The following is a 23,889-nucleotide window of genomic DNA, read 5'->3' as shown; positions in this document are numbered from 1 at the left end:
AGGTGTTCTGCTTCACCGTCACACCAGAGATGCATTTGTTTATAGGTTCTTCATAACTTTCACTGTTGCCCTGTGTTAATGAGCATAGGGTCACAATACTTACTTCCCTCATCAGGCTTTATTGGCTATGTGTGTCACGTGTATTTTGAGGAATGCTGGTTGTTAATGAATCCTGCTTTGTTTTAAAATGGTTTCGTATATACTGGGATTTGATTTTTTTTTTTCTTGTTTTCATACTCTGCTGTTTTCTCTTACTCTCCTTGTCAAGTTCTTGCCATGCATGAAAATGTTCTTAAGTGTCCTACACCAGGCTGCACAGGCCGGGGCCACGTAAATAGCAACAGGAATTCCCACCGAAGGTAAGGATGCCATCGCTGGACGCCAATCTAGAGGGAACAGTGCCTCCAAACTGCAGCCCTTCTAGCAGTCCATTGGCGGGGGGTGTGAGTGTGTGTTTCATTGTTTTGTTCTGAAGATTGACAGATGGTGCTTCGTGTGCTTTACCATTTTAAAGAGTAACATTTATTCATGTGTTTTCTGAGGAGGGCAAGTGTGCGTTTGCTTCAGTATGGATGAATCGATCCACACAAGACATTTTAAGCATCCTTAGCTTTTTGGGTGGATTTTTTTTCTGTTTGTTTTGATATTAGCTGAGCCGCAGTAGTATAAAACATGGTACAGGTCCTTACGGGTACGTCACAGGGAGAAGGAAGAGTCTGCCAACATCATCAGGACTAGGGCAGAGTTTTCATTCTCACACTTAACTCTCTTCAGGGGTTACTTTATAGCGCATGAAAAAATCCACTCTACTCATAAAAATGATTTTTTTTTAATACATGAGAAAAGACATTTTAAGTACATAAGCATTATAAGAGTTAGCTTTGCTACTGACCACAGTCACAAACCCAAGGCCCTTATTCAGCTAAAAATGAAAGAGTTTTTCCTGTTTAAGAAACAGTATGAAAACGTCTCAATAAACTTCAAAACGAGAAGGCAGAAATGTTACATGTGAATATTCTAGCCAAACAGAAGAAGATCAGGAAAAAAAGCCAACTTTTCTATAGTTTCCTAAGATTAGTGATGGATTCTTATAGAAGAAATGCCATTGCCTATTAAATTCTGTCAAACTGGTAATAAAATGATCAAAATGTTACTATTATTTTTACTACATGTCACAATTTTCCCACAGAAGAACAAGATCTTTCTTATTTCTTTACATTTTTTTAAAATCCAGGAAATGTGGGTAAGAAAGTAAAAGGAACTATGCAAAGTTCTTGTTATCAAAGTCCTTTTTTGCTGTTAATTGTAGCTTTGAAAGCTTTAGGGGCTACACAGGGACTGCACACTCAGCCTTAGCTTCAAAGCTTTAAGGACTACACAGGGACTGCACATTCAGTCTTATCAAGTTCTGGGTTACTAGACCTCTTCATATTAACCGTATGTCTCCCAGAAAACTCTTGTAGGTACCAACCCACCTGGAGTAAGCTCTGGTACCCCTTTCTTCTCTGCAGTGACGCTGCCAGTAGATTCAGCAAAAACCCCTGAGAAGACTTTACGGGAATTACTGCTGCTTGAAGCAGCATTCACTTCTGGTTGACTATCTACTATAATATTTGAGATATCTGAGGAATAACATGTCAGTGGAGTGCAGCAGCCCTCTGGCATGGCTCCAAAACCACACAGAGCCCCCTCACCCCTCTGCACAACTAGGGCAGCAAGGGAGGGATGGGGAGAGCAGTCTGCAGTCTGTGCTCACCTCTTTCTGCAGCTTTTGGGGCATTTTGCTCTGCTTCACTTTTTTTTTGTTCATTTTTTCTCCCCCTTATTTCCTGTAGAGAAGGGAACATCTGGGAATGCACTGATTTGCCTTTCATTTTAATTTCTTTTCCTGTGGAGAACACAGAGATCTGCGATCAGATAAGCGTGCAATAGACTATGACAAGGAAAGGACCCCCTCCATTGTCAGGTCACAGGTTTTTACAGCTTCACTAAGAGCACCATCTGCTGGTATCAATGTATTTATTTTTCCATGTTCAAAATCTTTTCCAGAAGAATAAGGCTTGTTATCACTTCAGTAATAATTCCACATTTGCAAATTTAATTGACTTTCAATTCAAATGCAGAAGTTCTTCTCATGTTACGTCACCTACTACTAGAAGATATATTTTAGTGGTTGAAATTCATGAACAAACACTAAGCATAACACAGCTGAGAAGCAGATTTAGAGACTTAAGGCCAAACTTTGCACTCATGTGCCTAGCGAGAACATTGGAGTTAATGGAGCTGAATGCGGTGTGAAGCAGTGCGAGATTTGGCCTATACAGTGTTGTCATTTAGTCATCTTCAGGAGCCATTTCCTTGGCAACATTTATAGACGCATAAAGGTCACAAGTCTGCTAGCAGAGCTGCACAGTAGATTCCAGTTTCTATTCTTCTCTCCTACTGGTATGTTCACTGACTGACATCCATGAGTAAACTACCTATGTACAGTCAGAGAAGAAGAGCAGATGTAAAATCTACCATGCAACTTTGAAAGCAGAAGAAAGGAAGTCTATTCTAGAGAAAATACATATGACCAAAAAGATTTGGGAAACTCTTTTCCTTCAGATTCTTCCCGATGCTGGTTAAGGAGAAGGAGTAATTGGATCAGTGCTATAATGTGAAACTACGCAGGACAAGACAATTAAATTTCCTTTCTGTAATTGCAGCCTCTCTGGATGTCCTATTGCTGCAGCAGAGAAACTGGCTAAAGCTCAAGAGAAGCATCAGAACTGTGATGTGTCAAAATCAAACCAGGCATCAGATCGGGTTTTAAGGTATTAGAAATCACTATAATACTTATTATTATGCAGAATTCATCACACATTCACCTAATCTGAGAATTTATATACGTTGTATATACATATATATCTCCTTTAAAGAAGAGTTAGAATTAGGGCTTCTGGATCCAATTCTCACAGTGTGTATTTCCCACTCAATTTACATGGGGGAGGGTTGGTAATTATTTTGGCAAATACATGTAAAGCTGAAAAGCTCATTTTTGTCTTAGGCATTGTTTGGTGTAAAGATGACTGCTGGAGTGCAAAGTCTAAGAACAATGTGAAAAAAAGTTGGTATCTTTTGGGAATAAACTAATATTTACCGGTAAGTCTTGGTTTTTTCAGCAGGCTTTTACTAGTAAATATCAGTTTAAATTAAACCAGAAGCCCTATTTTCATTACCAAACTGGTAGTATACCTTTTGGCAGGACACTTGGAAAAAAGACAGGTATAGTTTAGATTCCAAGATAAGGTCAGACTTACTTCTTTGTCTCTGTTCCCCCATTCACTGCCAGGAAGGAGAGAAAAATTACCCTAAATTTTCATAGAGGAAGGACTTTGAACCAGTTTGACATAATTGTACCCCTTATCTTCATCCGTATAGGAGTCAGCATTTATCCAAAGCTGTATCCAGCTTTGTGCTATTGTCTCGTCTTTCGAGATATGTGGGTGGAAAAAGTATTATTTCTAAGGAGCTGAAGTGTGAAGGATACATGTAAAGGAACTAGACTTCTGCATGATTGTACCAGCCTTATGCTGATGATGCCCCAAGAGCTGCAGAATTTCTCCATGGATACTGCGGTATCTGTGGGCTGCGATAGGTACATCCCTCCCAGCTGCCTGGAAGAGTGTGGAGGAAGTGCCGCAGCTTTAGTTGCCAGAATTTCCTACTTATTCCATACGTTTCTTAGTGTTTTGTTGTCTTCTAGATTTAAAATCTGTTAAGGCTGCTTAAAATGAAAGTTTTCTACTGTATTGTCAACATCATTCTTTGAATTTTCTCTTAAAATTTCATCTGATCTTAATGGTCTTTTCAAAAACCAGTCTTTCCATAGCGTTAGGAACACAGGATTTTGGTTCATATCTTCAGAAGATTTTTTTTTATAGTGCCTTTTGACTTTGTTTTCCTTCCTCAAGCTGTTTTTTATGAGCTTTTTTTAATGTCCTCTTATTCAGATTTTGCAATTTTTTCATAGAGCATCCCAGACAGATTTTTTTAGAGAAGATTTCTTCAAATCCTATTAATAAAAAACACCTTTTGAGGGAATAACATGTTATCTCACTTGATGGAAAAAGATAGATCAAAAATGCAGTGGCTTTTACCACTGCTCATTAGAGGGAAGACACTGAAGTCAGATGTCACCCAAAGAAGGCAACTGCTCAAAAGCAGCATCTGGTTTGCTGGCAAACTCCCTAGGAAGTTGTGCTGCAATCTTAATTTTGCTTGTGAGCATTCACTGCATTTCAGATTTTGTAGGCACGTCAAATAATGCTTTCTTCTTGTTTCCTACTTCCCTTTTACCTTCAAGTCATTGTAGTATTTAAGATGAAGAACTGGGAGCTATTTATAATATTTGCATACAGGCAACTGATGGGCAGTCAGAAATGTTCTAAATCTTGAATAGTTGTCTTCATTCGAGTTTCCATCTCACCTGCATTTGAAATTTCTTACTTAAAAAGAAATCAAATTCATAGGATTCCTGTTCTGCAGAAATTTTGAATTTGCATTGAATTTACGGGATCTGAATTGCATTTTTTAGCTAAATATAGATTATCTTGGTATGGGATCAAACTATTTTTGATATCGACTCATTGTACAAATAAGCCCACTGTATTCTATGAGGAAGAACTGTCTAAAGGAACGAGCATACATGAAAAAAGGGAATAGTATGAGTCATATGATTTCTTTGGTGATATTTACATAAATATCCTGACTAAATTCAATGAAAATGAATTCATTCAGAAAAATATAATATTCAAAACCTATTTCTTACTATTTAACACATTCCATTTCATCAGTCAGCATGATGGTACTTCTGGTCTTGACTGGATTTATGTTCCTATGAATGTTCTTTCCGTTTTGTCTGGTTATAAATTCCGTAAAGAAAAAAGGAAAAGAAAGACAGAAAGAAAAAAGACTTGATTATATGATTCTTGATTCCAGCAGAAGCACCTCAGGTGTACTGTTCATCATCTTTACCTCCTGCTAAACACAGTAGGTAGACATGTAGCACTGTGCAGCAGTTGCTCCCTATGACACAGTCATATAACACTTTATTGGTAGGTTTGCAGGATCTAATCTTCATTCACTTGCTTTGAGAGCTGAGGACTTCTGCATCCACATGCGGAAGACAGTGTGACAATGGAGTTTACCACAGCATTCTTTCGCTGAGATTTCACAGGTTTCTGCAATCACTGGATGTGATCAGCCTGGGCTTTTCCCGACTATCCTCCCTGATCCTAAGTGAAAGATAAATTTAGCTGATGCAGCTTTATTCCATATTCACTCACAGGACCTTCCTTGAGGTCTGTATCTGCATATCAAGAATTGTAGCTCCTGCCAGAACCATGCATTTAAGGATGAGCAGGGGCTGTGAGGCAGCAGCTCAAAGTCAACAGAGATTGTGAAACTCTCCTGCGTATTTCTCAAGATGATCATGGATTTGTATATTGAGGGATGAAACAGGACTAACTCCTTTGGAAAGCACACCGGAAAACAGCATACAACTCTGTTGAAAGAAATTCAGAGGAAACTCCATTAAGTGGAACTTCCAGTGCTTTTTTTTTCTTTTTGACATTTAAAGGAATTTGTCCAAACCTCTTCTGTCAGTCTGCTTGCCCATCGTTACTTCAGCTTTCAAAAGAGAGAATGTTTGCTATGTGATGCAATTACGTTGAGAAAGGGAAACTCTCAAATATTTTGAAACAGAACTTTGCAGGATACATTTAGTGGTATGAGAATTAATATTATATAGGCTTTGTTCAAGAAAATATCTATTGTTTGTCTGCTGAAAATAACCAAACTAAGAAAATGCAATAATATATTGCTGTCTCTTGAGTACAAGATATAACTAAGATTTTCTCGTCTGAACTATAAATTATGCACAGGCACAGTGAACTGAACTGCATCTAACAAACTTTACATATCTTTAATTTCTAGGCCCATGTGCTTTGTTAAGCAATTGGAGATCCCTCAGTATGGCTACAGAAACAATGTCCCTACCACCACACCCCGCTCCAACTTGGCCAAGGAACTAGAGAAATACTCTAAGACTACGTTTGAATATAACAGTTATGACAACCATGCCTATGGCAAGAGAGCCATAGCTCCCAAGGTGCAATCCAGAGATATATCCCCCAAAGGATATGATGGTAGGAGGTGCACACTCTTATACATGAGAGACAAGTTTGCAGTTAATCATGTTGTTGTTTATGTAAACATCATACAAATAAGACATGTTTTCATGTTCATTCAGTATTATGAGGTATGCTGTCGTGTGTAAGTTATTTTAAAGGCCTTTTTAAAAAGCATTGTTTTATACAGTACTTGCTTCAAGATTGTTGCACTTGCAAAAGAACATCTCCAGCTATTAAGCTCCTGGGATGTGTTGAGATCACAATAAAGCTAAATAATGGGGTTAGTCCTTATGTTGCTCTCTGGGAGATCTGGCCTCGAGGGTCATGTTAGGATTCTCGCTCCTGTACAGTAGTTCAGGTAACCCATAAAGATAACATATTTTCTCTGTGGGGATAGGCAAGTAGAAAACCTGGCTCTCATTGCACTTCAGAAATCACTGTTACTTACTTAATGAGGCATTTCTGCTAATGCCTTCCTGATGAGGACACCTGTTGAATTCTCTGTAAAACCTAACGTAAGAAACATGTTTAGGAGGAGACTGAAAGTGGCTTCAGTTCAGGAGAGGACAATGGACAGGGTCTGTCAGGCAAGAGGATTTTAGGGAACAAAATGAACTGCAGGATAAAGAATGAGGACTTGGATTGTAGTTTCTGAGGACATCAGGAATTTTTCAGGGCAATAGACTTGTAAGTATATATATTATTTGTGTGTGTGTTTATATATAAAAATACCAAAAATGGACCTTTTCTCTTTCTCTTTCTCTTTCTCTTTCTCTTTCTCTTTCTCTTTCTCTTTCTCTTTCTCTTTCTCTTTCTCTTTCTCTTTCTCTCTCTCTCTCTCTCTTCTCTTTCTCTTTCTCTTTCTCTTTCTCTTTCTCTTTCTCTTTCTCTTTCCCTCTTCCTCTTTTCTTTTTCCTTTCCCCTTTTCTTTCCCTTTTTCTTCTTTTTCTTCTTCTGTTTCTTTTTTTTTCAAATGTTAACAGGAGTTTTTTTGTTAAAATAATTCATACTACTCACTGATTACCATAGGAAATTTCAGGCAGGTGTTAGATTTTTGTTTAGGAAGACAGAAATAAACATACTATATGGAACAATTTATGCTATTGCCTGAACATAGGCTGTGACATTCAAAACTAGCTAAATGGAGAAAGAGAAAATTGCTACAACTCTTCATATTTCTCTCTCTTCATATTTCTGATACTTTGGATATTTTACTTTCTCATAGAATCAGGAGACATGTTCTTGCACTATAGCAGAAAGGAGAAGGGTTGTGAAAGCCAACAAATTTTTGAATTAAAGTGTGCTTCTTTTCTTCTCTCATACTCATTTTGTTTTCCTGTATCAGAGTAAGGGCTTGAACTATGTTAAAGGTAAAGCACTAACTCTTAACTGTGGTTAGTAAGCTAGTGAGTGTATATTAATATAAGGTAAATGAGACATTAACTGTTGGGTATATGTGCTGTCTACTCTACTTTTCTCATTTAAGACCCTTTTTCAGCAAATTACAAACTCTTTTTTCCCAAATCGCCACGACATGAAAATGTATGAAACATTAAACACAAGCTTAATGGTAGCCTTAAATAATGAAAGGCCAGGGTGATATAGGTCACTGTCTTTATGCATGCTTATCTTCCTTTGATAGAAATAGGAACTTTGGGTGGAGATGAGACTGGGTTGCTTCACTGCTCAATAGTGGGAGCCAGAGAGGACCAAGAGACATGTGATTCTTGCTGGTACAGCAAGAATACATGGTTCTTGTGTACTCAGAACAGCTGAAGCCCATTATAGCTGCAGCGAGTTTGCCAAAGGAAGGCTAATTCCTTATGGATTTGTTCCATGCCCTTGGCTTTTCAGGAGGCAGCGCATGCTGTACCTGGTTCCAAGTGCTGTGTGTGCTCTTTGGCCAGATAGACATGCCAACAGGGTCCCAGGGATAGAGTTTTAATGTGTACCCTATCCGTGATTTTCATGAAACCTTTAGGATTCCTGTTCCTGAATCTTTTGCTCCAAGAGCACTCTGTCATATTTGGCTTAAATTGGCAAAGCATTTTGAAGTACCTCAGGAAAATCAGCTAATTCATAGAATGATGAAGCAAAATCCTGGGCACACTGAAATCAGTTGAAGTTTTGCCACCGACTTTCAATGGAATAAGGATTTTGTTGACAGTTGTTGTAAATAACTGAATATGAAGGAGATTCCAGGAAGAGGCTCTTCACTTAGAAGAGCCACTTTTCCTCAAGAAACCTTGCAGTATTTTTAGGTGATTTCATGTTTGTGTGTAAAAAGAAAAAAAATAGTTATTGCTAGTAAAGACATGATGAAGGTACAAGAGTGCAAATCTATTATATATGCTGGCAAAGCGCATTTTTATGAAAGCAGATTTAGTCATGAAAGCCATCTTGAAAAACCTGAAAGTAAACCTAAGGTTTTGGGAGAACTTGCAGGTAGACAGCACTTTAGTTTTTCTGACAATAGAAGATGAGTCAAAGGATGTGAAAAAACTATAACTTCATGTCTCGATCCTTTTTTAATTGTGGGCTAGCACTGTGTTTTCACCATAAGAGAAAAGGATTAAGTGGTCACTAAGTATATGACTGTGAGTGACAGGAACATGAATAGTTCCTTTGAATTGTTTCCTTGATTTTTCTACAGTAAACCAAACAGAAAGTGGATACTTTGTGTTGTGGGGTAGGATACTCAGATAAATTTTGAGAAACCTTGTGTTTGTGGGCTTGTTTTTCCTTTTAAACCAACTTCATAGTGTATTGGATGGTAGGCCTATGGTGTATGACAGTAGAGATAAGAACAGCTGGACGCAGCAGGCAGAGGAGAGAGCAATTCTTTCAGTTGCTCAGGTGATGGCAGGAGCTCCTCTCATTCCTCCAATAGTCCTGGATCCTTCCAGTCAAACACTGAGAAAATGTTAGAAGTGGGATTCCATCTGACTGTACCTAAACTTTGATATTGTCGGCAGCTACATCTGAGCTCATCACTCCTTCCAAATCCAACGAGAGACAGACACTTCTCTGATTCAACTTATCTCCTCCTGAAGTATTTATTTAAAAGTGGTCAGGTCAGTCATTGCCTGAAAGTTGCTATTTTGTTCCACTGCCTGTTCAGGAAGCCTACAATGGCTAGGTCAGATATCTGAGGTTAAGTGACATGAATGTCTTAACGTGAAAGCAAGAAAAAGTGTTGAAACTGTACTTAAACAGTGTTTAGGCAATATTGGGGATGAAAGTGCTTGGGCAGAACTTAATTCCACTCTAAATGTCTTCTTTGCTTCTCTACATTGTTGGGATTAGCAAGAGGAACCTGTAGAGTTTGAAGAGGTTCTTTGCAATCAGCCTCTAAGTGTGTCTGATGGGAGGCCAATTTGGGTATGCAGCTGGGTAAACCTGTATCTGTTATTTAAAAAGAAAAATATTCTCCATATTGGGTTTCACTCTGGATCACAAAGTGTAGCTGGACTTGCAGAGCTTCCAAAACCTGGTGCCATAGGTTGGGCAATGTATCAAGCAGAATTATCTGGTACTGAAAGAATGCAGATTTCCTTTCATTAGAGATCAACTTGATTTAGTTCATTATAAATTGATGACTTTTATCTCCTGAAAAGCTGATGTGAAATGAACAGTCTGGCTTATATGACTAATGTTAAAATGTACAGCTATAATAAAGTTAAAATAACCATGGCCATTTTTTTGTAAATAAGTTTTGCTTAAATTATTGGTATTCTAAAGGTTAATAATTGTTTAGCATGCTTATAGCACTTTTCAATTTCAAAGTGTTTTGCAAATGAATCACAACACAACTAAATTTTAGAAGCAACTTTTAAATTATAGGGAAAATTAATTTGAGGGATAATATAGTTTGACCAAGGCCACAAAGGAGTCCATATCAGAGCCTGCGTGAGTTTCTGATGATCAGTCATATGTATAAAGCTGCCTCTTTCCCTCCCTTTTTTTAGCACACATTCTCATATATATATTATTTCCCTTTTCTGTCTAAATGTGACCTGCTAGAACAAGACTAACATGTTTTACGAGTGGCAGAAGTCTTATTTGTTCGTATGAATTTTGAAAGATATTTCTAATTTGACAAGTTCAGTGGTACAGGGTGCTTGCTGTGTTAACACAGTAGAAAATGAATTATTCAATTATTTCCTTCCTTAAGTATAGGAAAATTCTTATGTGTCTTGGATACCATTACAAAGTAACAATGGATAAATGCTGAATTTTTAATGACCACCACTGACTACTATATTAATAATGAAAATCTTGAGGAATAGTTCACAGATTTATTATTAGCAGATACCCTGCTAGAGCAGTGCTACTATGTGTTCAAAACAAAGAAACATGATGAATGCTTAGCATTCAGTTCACTTAAAAAAAAAAAAAAAACAGAATCACACCCTGTGCATTATGTGGCTTTCCTGAGAAAACTCCATCTGCTATGAATTAAGTGAAACACTATTTCCTTTACAGTAAAAATAACGCCATAGCTTTTTTTTTCCAGGTTTTTTAGAGAAAAGAGGATGACATAAACTCTAGCAGAGATATTTTGCTTTCAGATTCTCTTTTGAACCCTGCCTGCCTACCAAAGCAGCCTGTGGTTCACAAATGGGCTGTGCTCATGGGAGCAGATTATTATATGTATGTCTGCTCAGACAAATACACCTGAAGAGTCTGGCATTTAAATGGAGCCCATCACAGAAGAGCTGTAGCCTGACCTTTTTTGTATAGCTCTCTAATCACCATGCTAGTTGGTTATTGTTATACTGTGCTATAAGGTATGATCTCTGCAGTATGCATTTCTATCTTAAGGGGAAGTAGTCGCTGTAATATGCATGTATATATCCTCTGACCTTGGCTTTTATTATTTTATGAAAATGCATAAACTTTTAGATTTAGGAGATGAGCTTATACATGCTTGCATTTTATATAAACACTTTTAAAACAGCTTATTTGGGAAGAGTGTTGGAGAAATAAGTGGACTAATAGGGCTGTTTTCCAGTTTTACTATAATACCTTTAGCTGTAAGGAATGTTTCTTAAAAGCAGCGGTAGTGCTGTATTGTGTTCAGATAAGCTGGACATAAGCTTTGTGAGTGCCTTAGCTCTTCTGTGGCTGGTATTGGCTTCTGCTGGTCCGAGTATGGCTGAGTGCCTCTGTCCTCGGCATGAGCAGGAAGGTGTGTCTTTGGTCTTTACCATTTTTATGAAGAGTTATAGGTTTTGAAGGTTTAACATATGTCTGTTTCCATTTTTACAGTCACTGCTTCTGCCTTTGTGCAAGCCGTGGTAAAACTCACGTGTGAACACTGCCTTTCTTCCTCCATCGTGTTCCTTTCCTTTCTGATGGCCAGTGTTGTAATATTTGCCTATGATGTAGGAAAAAGGAACCTTTTAGGAAGCATCGGGTGTTTGATGACATATGGGTAGCATTGTGGCCCAGAGGCCAAGCCTGTCAGCCTTACAGTGGGATTGATCTCCAGCAGTTCTGAGGAGTCTAGGTCTTAGAATACCAGTTTGCTCATATAAATAGGAAAAGGTCCTGTAGCATTATGTTACCCCTCATTAATAAAAATGAATGAGCTAAGCAGATCCTACCTTCTGTCTGACTATATACGTGGTTAAAAGCAGTGTTTCTGTGTTTTTATTGTTTTCTTAATCAAGCCTGTTTGTCAGAATGATTCATGATCATGTCATGCAGATTTTTACAGGAGGTTATTTCATACAAACTCACATATGTAGCATATAAAAGTCACAGACAGAAATCAAGAAATACAGCCATCATTCTTATTGTGGGCTTTTTTTTTTTTTGGCATCAGTTACTGTTGCTCATTATAAATTTCACCTCCTGCAATTTGTTTTTCTCTTCACTTATGTGGAATGCTCGTTCTTTTGAGTCATCCTTGTCATATTTCTTCCCACAGCTAAACGCTACTGTAAGAATTCAAGTCCAACCAGCAGCACAACAAGCAGTTATGCCCCTAGCAGCAGCAGCAATATGAGTTGTGGTGGAGGCAGCAGTGCCAGCAGTACCTGCAGCAAGAGCAGCTTTGACTATACTCATGACATGGAGGCAGCGCACATGGCTGCTACTGCTATTCTGAATCTCTCCACTCGCTGCAGGGAGATGCCTCAGAACCTCTCCACTAAGCCTCAGGATCTCTGTGCGAGGGTAAAAATTAGTAATTCTGTTTGTTGATGAAGATTTCTCTTTTCTGCACTTGTTCTGTGGCCCTGATAGTTAAAAAAAAATAGAAAAATAGCTTTAGAACATCTTGCTTTTTAGTTTTGGGGTTTTTTTTCTTTTCCTCAAAATTTACATATTCTGGTGGTTCTGATAAAGCAGGAGAGGAAAAAAAAAAGATGCACATTGCACACAACTGTCTCAGGAAATCCTGATCGGTATATAAAGCGATGATACTGATAACGTGCACTCCTTTTTTTTGTCTCAGTGAGATCTATAATTATAAGAGATGTTTAGATTGCTCAAGTGGTATTAATTTCGCTACTGATTTTTTTTTTTGCTAAACACAGTCTGATTTATACATTTTGTGAAAGGATTAAGATTTAACAATGTCTTTTCATTTAAAAGTCACAAATGGTACCTAAGGTTGTAAGATCTAGTACAAAGAAATTTATTTTACTTACACTTTAATTTCTTGCCTGTCTGTGATATCACAGCTTTTAAGTCACTACATAAATATATTTGAAATTAACAAATCCTCCAGTGCAGGTAACTTTGAGTGTGCTTAACAGTAGTACAGGGTGGCTAGTGTTCTGTATGTTCATAGAGCTTCAGTATATTAGGAAGTGGCTATAGAGATGCAAGTAAAAACTTCTATTGTTAAGCTTTCTATATGAAGAAAAACAGTGCAGTATTAGTATTCATTGAGGATTTACCAGAAGATTTTCTTTTCACTATAAACTGCAAGTTTCGACTCTGATAACTGTTCAGAAAAGAGTAACACGCAGCAGCAAACGGTACAGTGGTGCCTATAGGAGACCACTAGATGGCTAAGGAGATGCAGTGCAGAGGAAACGAGCTTATAGAAGTGCTTTCGAGCTGGCAGACATGTTCTGTTCTTCTACATGTAGACAAAGGTTTTCCTCTCCTTATCGTCTAAAGCCCGTTGATCAGTCATAACAAACTAAACCTGTAGAAGTAGGTATTAGCAATAATCATGATTTGAGCTAGAATGGCTGCTGACTTTGTTTTCAACTGCTGCTTTTTATATTAATTTATTTAATACTCTTCAAGAGGGAAGTCTCTTTTCAGCATGTAAATAAATGCAGTTGTTCTCTGTATCAGCACGATGGAAAAAGTTAGAATAAAATGTTGAAAATCTTCTGTATAAAAACCAGAAGGGGCCTCTTTCCTAATGTGTCACCCTATATTGAGACTGAAGGAATATTGAAACTGAGAAGTTAAACAAGTATTTTCTAAATTAAATTAGCAGGGTAGCAGCAATTAGATATATGCTCTGACAAAAGGCAGTAATTCAGAAAGAGAGATTTGCATTCATAGTGCTTTCCTGCAGCTCTGTTTTTATTCGAGAGGAGAGACTCACCAGACGTATGAGGAGTCAGTTGCATCCACATTTAGTTTAGAAACCAAATTCCTCATGGAATGTTTCATTTTTTAAAAGATGAGGAATTGTCTGTGGACATTTTTATTTTATCTGTACTTATTTTAATAAATAAAACATTCATATTAAAATATCTTATTTCACCTTATCTATTAAAATGAGAACCCTTGCTCATTTATGTAAAAGTCAGAGCCCATACTAACACTATTTTTCATGGTACCTGTCGCCGCAGAAATTGCCACAACTGTTGTTGCAACTATTCTGCTACCTAAATGTATTGATTATAATGATAGATATATGAAATGTTAATACATTTACGTCTGCAGGAAAGGAACTGTGAAATTTGAATGTATTTTTTATGTGTGAATGGCATCCAAAGGACTTGTTACAGTACCCTATCTCCCTGTTTAATTTTCTGACATTATCTATTCAAACATTGACAGTTAATGTTAAATAAGCAAAGTAACAAAGATTATTTGATGCTAGCTGTTTTTTATTACTCTGATCACCCAAGCAAGGGTCAGGACTGGAAACAAGAATTATACAGATGTTAACTCGTAGATACTCACCTGTCACGGGATAAATCATGACCATAAAGTCAATGACAAGAGTACACCTTTAGAGATTTCTTTTAATTCCAGATTTTGCACCTGTGTGCCAGGCAACAAGAGGGGTAGATGAAGACTCTCTCCTCTTCCCCCAAATATCAGATTAGCCATTCAGGAAGAAATCTACTTTAACAGCATTAATGTTGTGTAACAGCATCATGCTATGTGTGGGAGGGGGCTCAATGCTTACAATCTATACAGGAATGGAAAAGCGTTTTATCATTCTGCTAGGCAATCAGATTGAAGAAGAGGTTAACAATTTGCTAGTGTGAAGCTGAATTAACAATATTTTTCTTATTTTGACAGAATCCTGATATGGAAGTCGATGAAAATGGGACGTTGGATCTGAGCATGAACAAACAGAGGCAGCGAGATGGTTGCTGTACCATTTTGACACCACTGGAGCCAATGTCCCCGCAACGGCAAGCCGTGATGAATAACCGGTGTTACCAGCTGAACGAGGGTGACTGCTGGGACTTGCCAGTGGACTACACTAAAATGAAGCCCAGTAGGATAGATGAAGATGATTCCAAAGAGATTAATGTATGTCTTTTTCATCTATTAGCTCTTGTTGCAGTCTGATTTTGGTAATTCATTAAATTTCTGGCATTTGTGGGATAAAAATGGTGGTTTTTCAACAAAAGAGACTTTCTGTTGGTTAATCTTTAGGAATATATCGTGCTGGCACATATCTGATCTGTGACTAAGTTCCCTAATACAACATTTGAACCATGAATGTGAATCATGTTTTCTAACAGCATCATCTTGTTAACAGATATTTTCTGCAGTAAAGATGTTTCGCTATATCCAGATTACGTTACTCTGTGTAAGCAAGTTGACATAACTGTGCAATACTGGGATAATCAGCTCTCAAGACAAGATATTCTTCTGAATTTGAAAACCGTAGATGACGTGCTGAGTATCTGAAAGCATGTATACTTAGTTTAAACAAAGGCAGCAGAGTACAATGCAAGCTTTCAACTCTTTCAGCTAATCTTCTTCTAGATTACTTATACACTCCTAATAGCTCTGTGTGTGTGAAAGGGCCTGTATTAATGAAACGCTTTCTTTCAAGAATAAAAAGAAGGGATATTAGAAATTGATGTTACTTTTCAATTCTTAATACCAAGACAACAGCAAACTCTTTTGAACAGAAGAGGCAAATAAAGAAAATATGTTAGTGATTTTTTTACTTTTCAAAACTTAGAATAGCCACGACACTGAAGAGATCTGTTGACAAGGTTTGATGCCACTGCTTTTGTTCATCAGGCTTTAACCCTTATCCACTGTACAGTTTACAGTCCTGCAGACAATGCAGTTCAGCCGTTTGGAGACTTCTAGTAATTGTCCTCTGTTTTCTATTGGTTTGAAATACAAAATTAGGCTAACCATTTGTGTGTAGCACATCTCTTGTCAATTTTAATTAAAATGTAAAACTATTTTCAGTAACTTTGAAACATATACATTCTAGCTTTCGTGATAATTAGAGTTTGCTATTAATTTCATTGAAGTTAGGAGGAAAGCTGTCACTATTAAGGAAATTTGAGGTATGACAGGCAGTGTAGCATGTTTTTTTAAGAGGAAGCAGAACTCTGGGTTTCTACTGTGGTGTTCGTAGCACCATCTGCAGGAATCACTACATCAGTGCATTCAGCCACTTCCTTCTGAAATAGGTAACTTGGAATTTCTGAATGCATCAGTAAAGTTAAATTGCAAATTGTGTAATTCTGCCAGACAGATCCATTGAGGTTTGCCCTGGACCGAGATTCTGTGTGTAGATGTTAAGATTGCTCCTGTTTCATCTTTGAGATGTTCTAAGCTGTTAAGAAAGTTAAGATGACTTTTTGATGCATAAGACACTGCATTTAGTCATCTTTTTTCCCTTTTCTCTGTTTTACAAAGGAAAATACATGGAATATTTAGAAACAGATAATATGAAAACTACAGAAAGACCTGGTTTTTGCCCTTTTTTTTCCTAGTTAAATAAACTATATATTCTACTCATTTTTAATACCTTCATAGAAGTAACCAAATATTATTTAAAGGTTTAACAGGTGAAAGAATATAAAATAATGTCATTAGTTCTCTCTGGCAGAATGGGATAATGAAGGAGATAACATTTGATGACTCTGAGTTGCATTATTTTGTGTAAGTTGCTGTCTCATCTAGCTGAAACTTAATGCATCTGTATTTGCATGTAGCCGGAAGATTTGGATCCTTTCCAAGAGGCGCTTGAAGAAAGAAGGTATCCTGGTGAAGTTACAATCCCAAGTCCTAAACCCAAATATCCTCAATGCAAAGAGAGCAAAAAGGATTTAATAACGTAAGCATAATGTGAGGTGAAATTATTTTTCTCCTTTTAACCTTTTCTCTCTTTGTCTTTTTTTAAACAAATGAGTACATATACGCCTTGCAGTATGAGCATGCAACATTTGCAGCATATAAATGTTTCAAACTGCCAGTTAAGTAAAGTGATAAGCTAACGTGTACTTGCTTGTTCTTAATGATGCTATATTGTATTGAGACGCCATTTTCATTTAAACCTGTTCATTTTGCAGCTTTTCGATTAGGATGCTTAAAACCCCTTGCAGTCATTGCAGCTAAACTGGAAACAATGAAACTTTTAAAAGCTTTTTTTTAAACATACTTACTATTTTGGCTGTTTTTGTTTTTGTTTGGTGGCAGATGTCCAACACCAGGGTGTGATGGGAGTGGTCATGTGACTGGTAATTACGCCTCACATAGAAGGTGTGACTTCATTTTTTTCATGGTGGATTCTGTCTTTTCAATTTATTGTTTTCAGCTTACCTCAACAATGCTGTCAAAGTAAAACGTTGAACTATGTGTTAACCCTTTGAGTAATATATGTTGATCTTAAAAGCATGCTAATTTGTGTGTTGTATAACCGTCTTTTATTTTTAAATAGATTACTAAAATTTCCAAAGTATTCTTAAGCATTTAAGTAGTTAACCCAGGAACCTCAAATATTTTTTGTTACATTTTACTAGCTCATAGAGAAACAAACAAAAAAAAAGAACATTTACAGTATGTAATTTTTGAAGTAATGTTGATACCTAAATATATTCAGAGGGTTAACTATTACAGAATTCAATATTACAGCACTTGCCCCATCGCTTTTCTGCATTACAAACTTTACTTTTTAATTTTTATGTTGTGTTTGTTTGAGAGTGTTCAGTTAATGAGAAGATTAACTGACTTGTATGTCCTGCCATGTCTTACAGTTTATCTGGCTGTCCCTTGGCTGACAAAAGCATTCGAAGTATGCTGGCCACAAGCTCACAAGAACTCAAGTAAGATATAAAGAACAAATACTTTCTTTATGAATGTTTATTTGACTGCAAATTATGTGTAGTTGTATCAGAAATTAGAAACACTGTCTAGAGAGCTACTGGAGAAGGTGCTGATCCTGCTTGGAACACGCATTGAAGTCTAAAAATTCCATACAGACTGGCTCTATACATAAGTCTGTTGGCATAGTGTTTCCTTTTGTGTATTCATTAGATGATAAGGATGGGCAAAAGTCAGAACTTCTGGAGGTTCATCTAAATGTTTGAATTCCTATTCATTTTTTTACTGAATGTCTGAGTTTTCTGGTTAGAACAGAAAATTCTCATGTGATTAGACTGATGAAATAGTTCTGATTACACAACCAGGAAAGTGCTATAGTTTCTCAGATGTAGATTGGAGGGAAAACAATTTGGTTGCATAGTTTTCCCCAGGTTTGTATCGCTGTTTTCAGGTTTATGCATTTTCTCATTTGACTATGTTTTTTAGTGCTTACTTAGTTATTCACCCACTTAAAATTAATTCTTAACAACTCCTTTCAGTTCTTTGGAGTGACAATTTTGAGCTGGAGTGACAATTGTGAGCAATGAAAGTTAGAGACTTAGCTTTGATCTATCTTCCTACACCATATGCTGTACCTCAACTCTGTATGTGCAAGAACTATAGTGTTTTTTAGTGCTACGAGATGGTGGTACTCCATAGTCGGTACTACGGTTAAGATGGAAAGATGTTCACAAGTCACAAGGGAAGATTGGGTAGGGAAAGTGTGAGTGGATAGCTTATGCTGCCATGTTCTGCAGTATTCTGTCAGTACCATACATGAGTGCCTTGAAATTCTTGAGTTCAGTGCATACCCTGATGAAAAAAACAAACCTTGATGGGAAAATAAGACAGCAAGCATGAGAAAGGTGCTGAAGAAAGATTGCTTTCTTTACTCTTAGCTACTCTAGTCAATAGATGCAAACAATAAGCATAAAATTTATAATTTATTTTCCCACCCAGAAAAAAATAATGTTTTGAAACTGTCAATGTAGATCCTGCTGGTATACACTACTAAAAGGCTATGTGATGTGCAAGGGGAAGGGGTGCAAATGAGATCAGGGAAAACATGTGAGTATAAGCAGAGTAAGACATGGGCACATAACCCCAGAGAAACTGAGCTTTGAACCTGGATTTGGTGTTGGGATGGGTCAAGTTGCAGGTGTTTGAGGAAATGGAATTGCATAAGCAAAACATAGACAAGAGCCTTGGGGCAGCATGAGTAATTCTTTAAGCACATACTTTGCTGCTCTAACCCTTTATACAGTTTCTACTTGTGTTAGGAAAGTGTTCCTGAATTACTCCATCTCCTCTGCCTTTATCAAGCATCTGCAGTCAAGCTTACCTAGGAGAGACCAGGAATTAAAAAAAAAAACAAAACAACACTTGCGACCCTGCTGCTGTCTCTTGCCATTCTCTCTTCCTATTTCCAGTTTTGCCAAAGCAAAGAGAACAAGATTGTCAAATTTAAAGTTTTATTTTTAGGTTTAACATGTATTATTTACTTAGCATTTAGCATAAATCATTTATTCAGCAGTTATCATAATACCTGTTTGAACATATTAAAACTCTGTGAAATGAATTCAAAAGTTAAGAAATGCCAGTATATTAAGCAGACTAACTTAACTTAGTTCTCTTTCGCATTTTCCTTACAAGGCAATCCTTCATTTTCTGATCGTATATTTTTCCATAGGATAACAAAGTAATTCCTTGCACAGGGCAGACAGTAATCACTGCATAAGCAACTAATGTTTCCTCATTATCCCATGTGTGGCCCTGACTGTTACTCATTGCACTCTTCTCAAATTCTGCTCTCAAGAAATGACTACTAATTCAGTCACACTTTTGTCACTACCATTGCATCTGAGTGCTTTCTAATTAATTTATCTTGGTCATAAAAGTATATGCATCTGCACTAATACTCTGAAGTAAGCAAAGGCTGGTGTTATCCCCATTGTAAAGCCAGAAAACTTAAGCATATGATTTTGATTGCTCTGTTTGAGACTTCTAGGACTCAATTTGTCAAAGATCTTCACAAGATAGAGAATTGTATATGTTCAAAGCCAAGTACTCATTAAATTTACTTGGAACTGTGGAAATTCAGCAGTTCTGCATGATAAGTGAGTAACCCCTTGTAGGAAAGGATGAACTCTACAGAAAAAACAGGACAGAGTCCAGAGTTCCAGAACAGCCGTTGGACTATCTTTCTCCTTCCCCAAAAATCTGGTTGATCCTAGCTTCCACTTGGTCCATTCACTCTGTCCTATTTTCCTTCATAATTTTTTCTGCATTGCTCCCTGTTTCAAGCTTCTTGTCTCCATCACATTTATATTTTTACTGTCCTTTATCTCTACATCCTGATGAAGTTGGTACAGAGAGAGAAATAAAGTATCTTTGCATTTCTCACATATATTTGAAAGCAGGGAAGAGTCCTATGGATGGCAGCATTCTTTATACAGCTCTCATTTGTGCTCTTGTTCTCTGCCTGAGATGGAAGAAGATGTGATCATGTAAATGATAATGTGTATGTACAAAAGAGCTAAGCCAAAGCTACATAAGCAATTTTGATTTTGGAATTTTTAAACTGTGAAGTGCTTCATTTACATCTGTTATATTTCTGTATATGAGGTCTAGGGGTATAATTTCCTTGCTTTTAAAAAGAGCAAGCTGAAAAGAAGCAGAAGTTACTTGATGTGAGATCCTCTGTCAGGCCACCAGCCACCATGGGACTTTTTTATGTCCACTATGTAGGTCAGCTAAACTACTGTGGTGGCAAACAGCAGTAGAATGTATAATGCTGTGCATGGACTGGCACTAGAACAAGGTGGGCAATGTTACTGCTGTGTTTCACAAACATTTGCTGACAGAGTAGTGAGAATTGGTGACCTTGGTTCCTGCCAAGGCTGCAGAGAGAAATGTATATGCATTTTTTACCTATATACCAAGCTGAGATCCCTTCTGTCCTGTCCCTACCAGTCTGTACTATTCTAACCTCTTCTTCATCACTTATTCCTTGTTCCATTTTCAGTGTAGTCATTTCCAGAAACCTGTAAAGATTTCAAGCTCTGTAAAATATCTGGCAGTTTTATATATATGTTTTTAATGCATAGGGTACAGAGAACAATTCATAGTGCAGTGCAGTTGACAGTGCAGCATAGGGATTGTAATTCTGGACTGCACAGCTTGGAAATATTTCATACTCCAATGGCTTCACCATGCATAGCTTATGTAGCAAATATTGCCTATGTTGTGGTAAAGCATTTATATCATGATTTACCAATCCATGATCTCCTTATGTGTATTCTACAATACACACAAGTTATGTATTAATGCAGTTTCCTAACCAGAATTTTGCTAACACTGACTTATTTTTAAGCCACAATTAAAATATAAAATAGCAGAAATTTGCATAATATTCGTTAATAATATAATAATTAAATAATTCAGATAATATTCATAATAAAAATGAGAATCTGAAAAGGTTAGGGAAGAGTTTAGTTTGCTTAACAGTTATGCTCATTGTGTTGCCTTTTGGTAATTGTGGCTCCACAGATCCCATCACTCATATTTCCTGGCTCCCAGAATCACAGTGTTGCAGTGTTCAAATAAATTGTTCCAGGATCAGCACAATTATTCCTTACCACACTTCAATTCTGTAAATCTTTTTGCTCAGGTTTGCCATGCAGATTATATGATTTTCCACTTTCACCCAAAGACCAAGTGGAAATGCAAGAGTCTTTGTGCATAGTGTATTGGCAGACCAAAGCAGTTACACAGCCTGGTCAATGATCTCCAAATAAAAGATGAGTTTCTTCAGCTGTAATTCTCTGTTACTGCTACTGGCATAAAAAGAGGTCAGCATCTTTAAGGGTCTCTAAAGAAATTAGTATCTGGCGAGAATCCAAGCTTTTCCACCATTAGGATTTTGGTTATAGTACTTGTGAAAAGCAACTGATTTTTAAAGGACCTGGGGACACTATATTGATGAGTAAGCTTAACTATGAAGGGAAGGCAATTAACAGCCCGCCCAGTGACAGTTACCAATATTAAAATATTCATAAGTTAAATCCAGTTTAATCTTAATCAGGGGCTTTTCCTTATCGGTTTTCTTTATTTACTCCTTATCATAAGTAGTTTTTCTAACAGTTATGGTTACTTCAAAACTGTAATCCCATTGTACAATTGTAAATACTATGAAAAAAGCAACATTTTGAAGCACTTTAAATCTTACTCAAAATAAATTTTCTAAACCCCCAAACTAAAATTCTTTATTAGTTATAAAAGGACACATTTTGATCATCAGTAAATAAATCCCAGCCAAAAGGCAGCATAGTGACTGAAACACTTTGATTCAGTGTACTGCCAATATGGGAACCACAGACCCTGGGTACCAGAATCCCACAGGAAATGGCAAACTTAGTTCTACTTAGTGCTACTTTGATGTAAAAATAATCAATTTTTCAAAGGCCATAGGTAACTAAGTATTAACTTATTATCATGGAACTATCTCTCAAATTGTCAACCTTTACCTTTGTTATTTTGGGTCAGTTTTCTGCCAGAAAATCTCATTCATGCTTATATTAAAGAATCTGAACCTCAGAAAGAGTTCAACTAGGTGCCAGCAAGTTTGGATACCTACCTAATACTGTTACTAATATGCCTAGTTCTTCAGTCCCAATGCACCTGTGTCTCTGAGTGGATTTTGCAAGTCATTGTGTCCTGGGTAGATCTCTTTTGGTATTCTCCTGTGATAATTACAAGGAGGAGTACAGTCTCTCTCTACAGGGAAGCCTGGAAGCTTTTCTTTTTCATGTTTCCTCTTAGCTCAAAGTGAGGGGCTCAATCTGTGTTTGCACATTTTCTAGGATGAAGTAAGAGTTGGAATTTCTGTGCTTCCTTTTTCTTTTCATGTCACTCTGCCCTAATTTCTATTTTCTTGACGGTCATCTTCTACTCTTTCTCTTATGTTCCTTTTGTCCTTGTCTTCCTTTTCCCAGATGTGTTGTTCTAATAGTGGCTTCCATTCAGTTCAGATGGAAAAGTGAGCTTCTCTGAAGCTCTCCTTGCTAACCACAACTCTCCCTGTTAATCACAATTCTTCTAAGAACAACTTGATACAGTACAAGGGATTTTTTTCTGGATAGAAAGGATACCCTACTGCTAGGGAAATTATTTCATGTTAGTATAAACTCTAATATTCACTTTCTGTTGGTGCAATTTTACTGCAATTTGCTCAGCAAGACCTAGCAATTGGGAATCATAGAATCACAGAACAGTGGGGCTTGGAAGGGACCTCTAGAGACCATCCAGTCCAACCCCCTGCTAAAGCAGATTCACCTCAATCAGGTCACACAGGAATGCACCCAGACAGGTTTGGATAACCCCAGGGAAGGAGACTCCACGCCTTCCCTGGGCAGCCTGTGCCAGGGCTCCCCCACCCTTACAGGAAAGTAGTTTTTTCTTATGTTTAAGTGGAACTTTCTGTGTTCCAACCTGTGCCCATTACCCCTTGTCCTGTCACTGGGTGCTACAGAAGAAGGGATGACTTCCCAGAAATGAAGCTGGTGTTGTACTTATTCTAATGAATCATTTTATGAGTAATAAATAAAAAGAAATATTAACAGAAAAAAAAGTAATATTTTCTTCCTCACTTTAGTCATCTAGCAAAAAATAGATCTTCTCTCAGTAAAAACTTATAATGCAGAAACAAAAATTAATAGGATATGTCCCTCTTTAGACAGGTAACCAGATTACTCTTAGACATTGATTGCTACCTATACTCTTTAAACTTTGCTAGCCCTCCCAATGTACAGTGACTTTTTGTACTCAAACCAGTTATTTCTGCAGAGATCTATTAGCTGCTGAAGCGACTTCTTCACCTATGTCCCGTGTTTGCTGCTTGAGGTGTTTCTGATGTTTGGTGACTGGGAGTGCATTTGTTGCTTCATCTGCATAGGACTATTACACCTCGCCTTGCTTTGCCTAGCTTTGCCTTGCTTGCCTTGCCGCACCTTGCCTCGCCTTGCCTTGCCTTACTTTCCTTTCTCTTCCGTTCCCTTTTCCTGCTGAGATTACATGTGTCCTCCTATAAGAATTCAGTAAGACTATGACCCATTGTGTAGTTTTCACTCACTTTTCTCTGAGAAAATAATACTGTTGCAGG

The 23,889-nt window shown here is 37.3% G+C and overlaps 1 protein-coding gene across 2 annotated transcripts in view; it reads left to right on the top strand.

Moving 5' to 3' along the window:
• Positions 1-23,889, top strand: part of MYT1L (myelin transcription factor 1 like) — a 129,186-nt gene that overhangs the window by 52,694 nt on the left and 52,603 nt on the right. For both annotated transcript variants that reach the window (XM_061989713.1, XM_061989712.1), the window contains exons 7-13: positions 269-359; positions 2,709-2,816; positions 5,980-6,191; positions 12,112-12,359; positions 14,688-14,924; positions 16,583-16,704; positions 17,624-17,692. In XM_061989713.1, the coding sequence (XP_061845697.1) occupies positions 269-359; positions 2,709-2,816; positions 5,980-6,191; positions 12,112-12,359; positions 14,688-14,924; positions 16,583-16,704; positions 17,624-17,692 (1,087 nt within the window). The remainder of the gene's footprint in view (positions 1-268; positions 360-2,708; positions 2,817-5,979; positions 6,192-12,111; positions 12,360-14,687; positions 14,925-16,582; positions 16,705-17,623; positions 17,693-23,889) is intronic.

This window comes from Colius striatus, chromosome 2, assembly GCF_028858725.1.
Source record: "Colius striatus isolate bColStr4 chromosome 2, bColStr4.1.hap1, whole genome shotgun sequence".
NCBI lineage: Eukaryota > Metazoa > Chordata > Aves > Coliiformes > Coliidae > Colius > Colius striatus.
The sequence above is the reverse complement of the archived record's forward strand: the minus strand, read 5'-3'. Positions and strand labels throughout refer to the sequence as shown.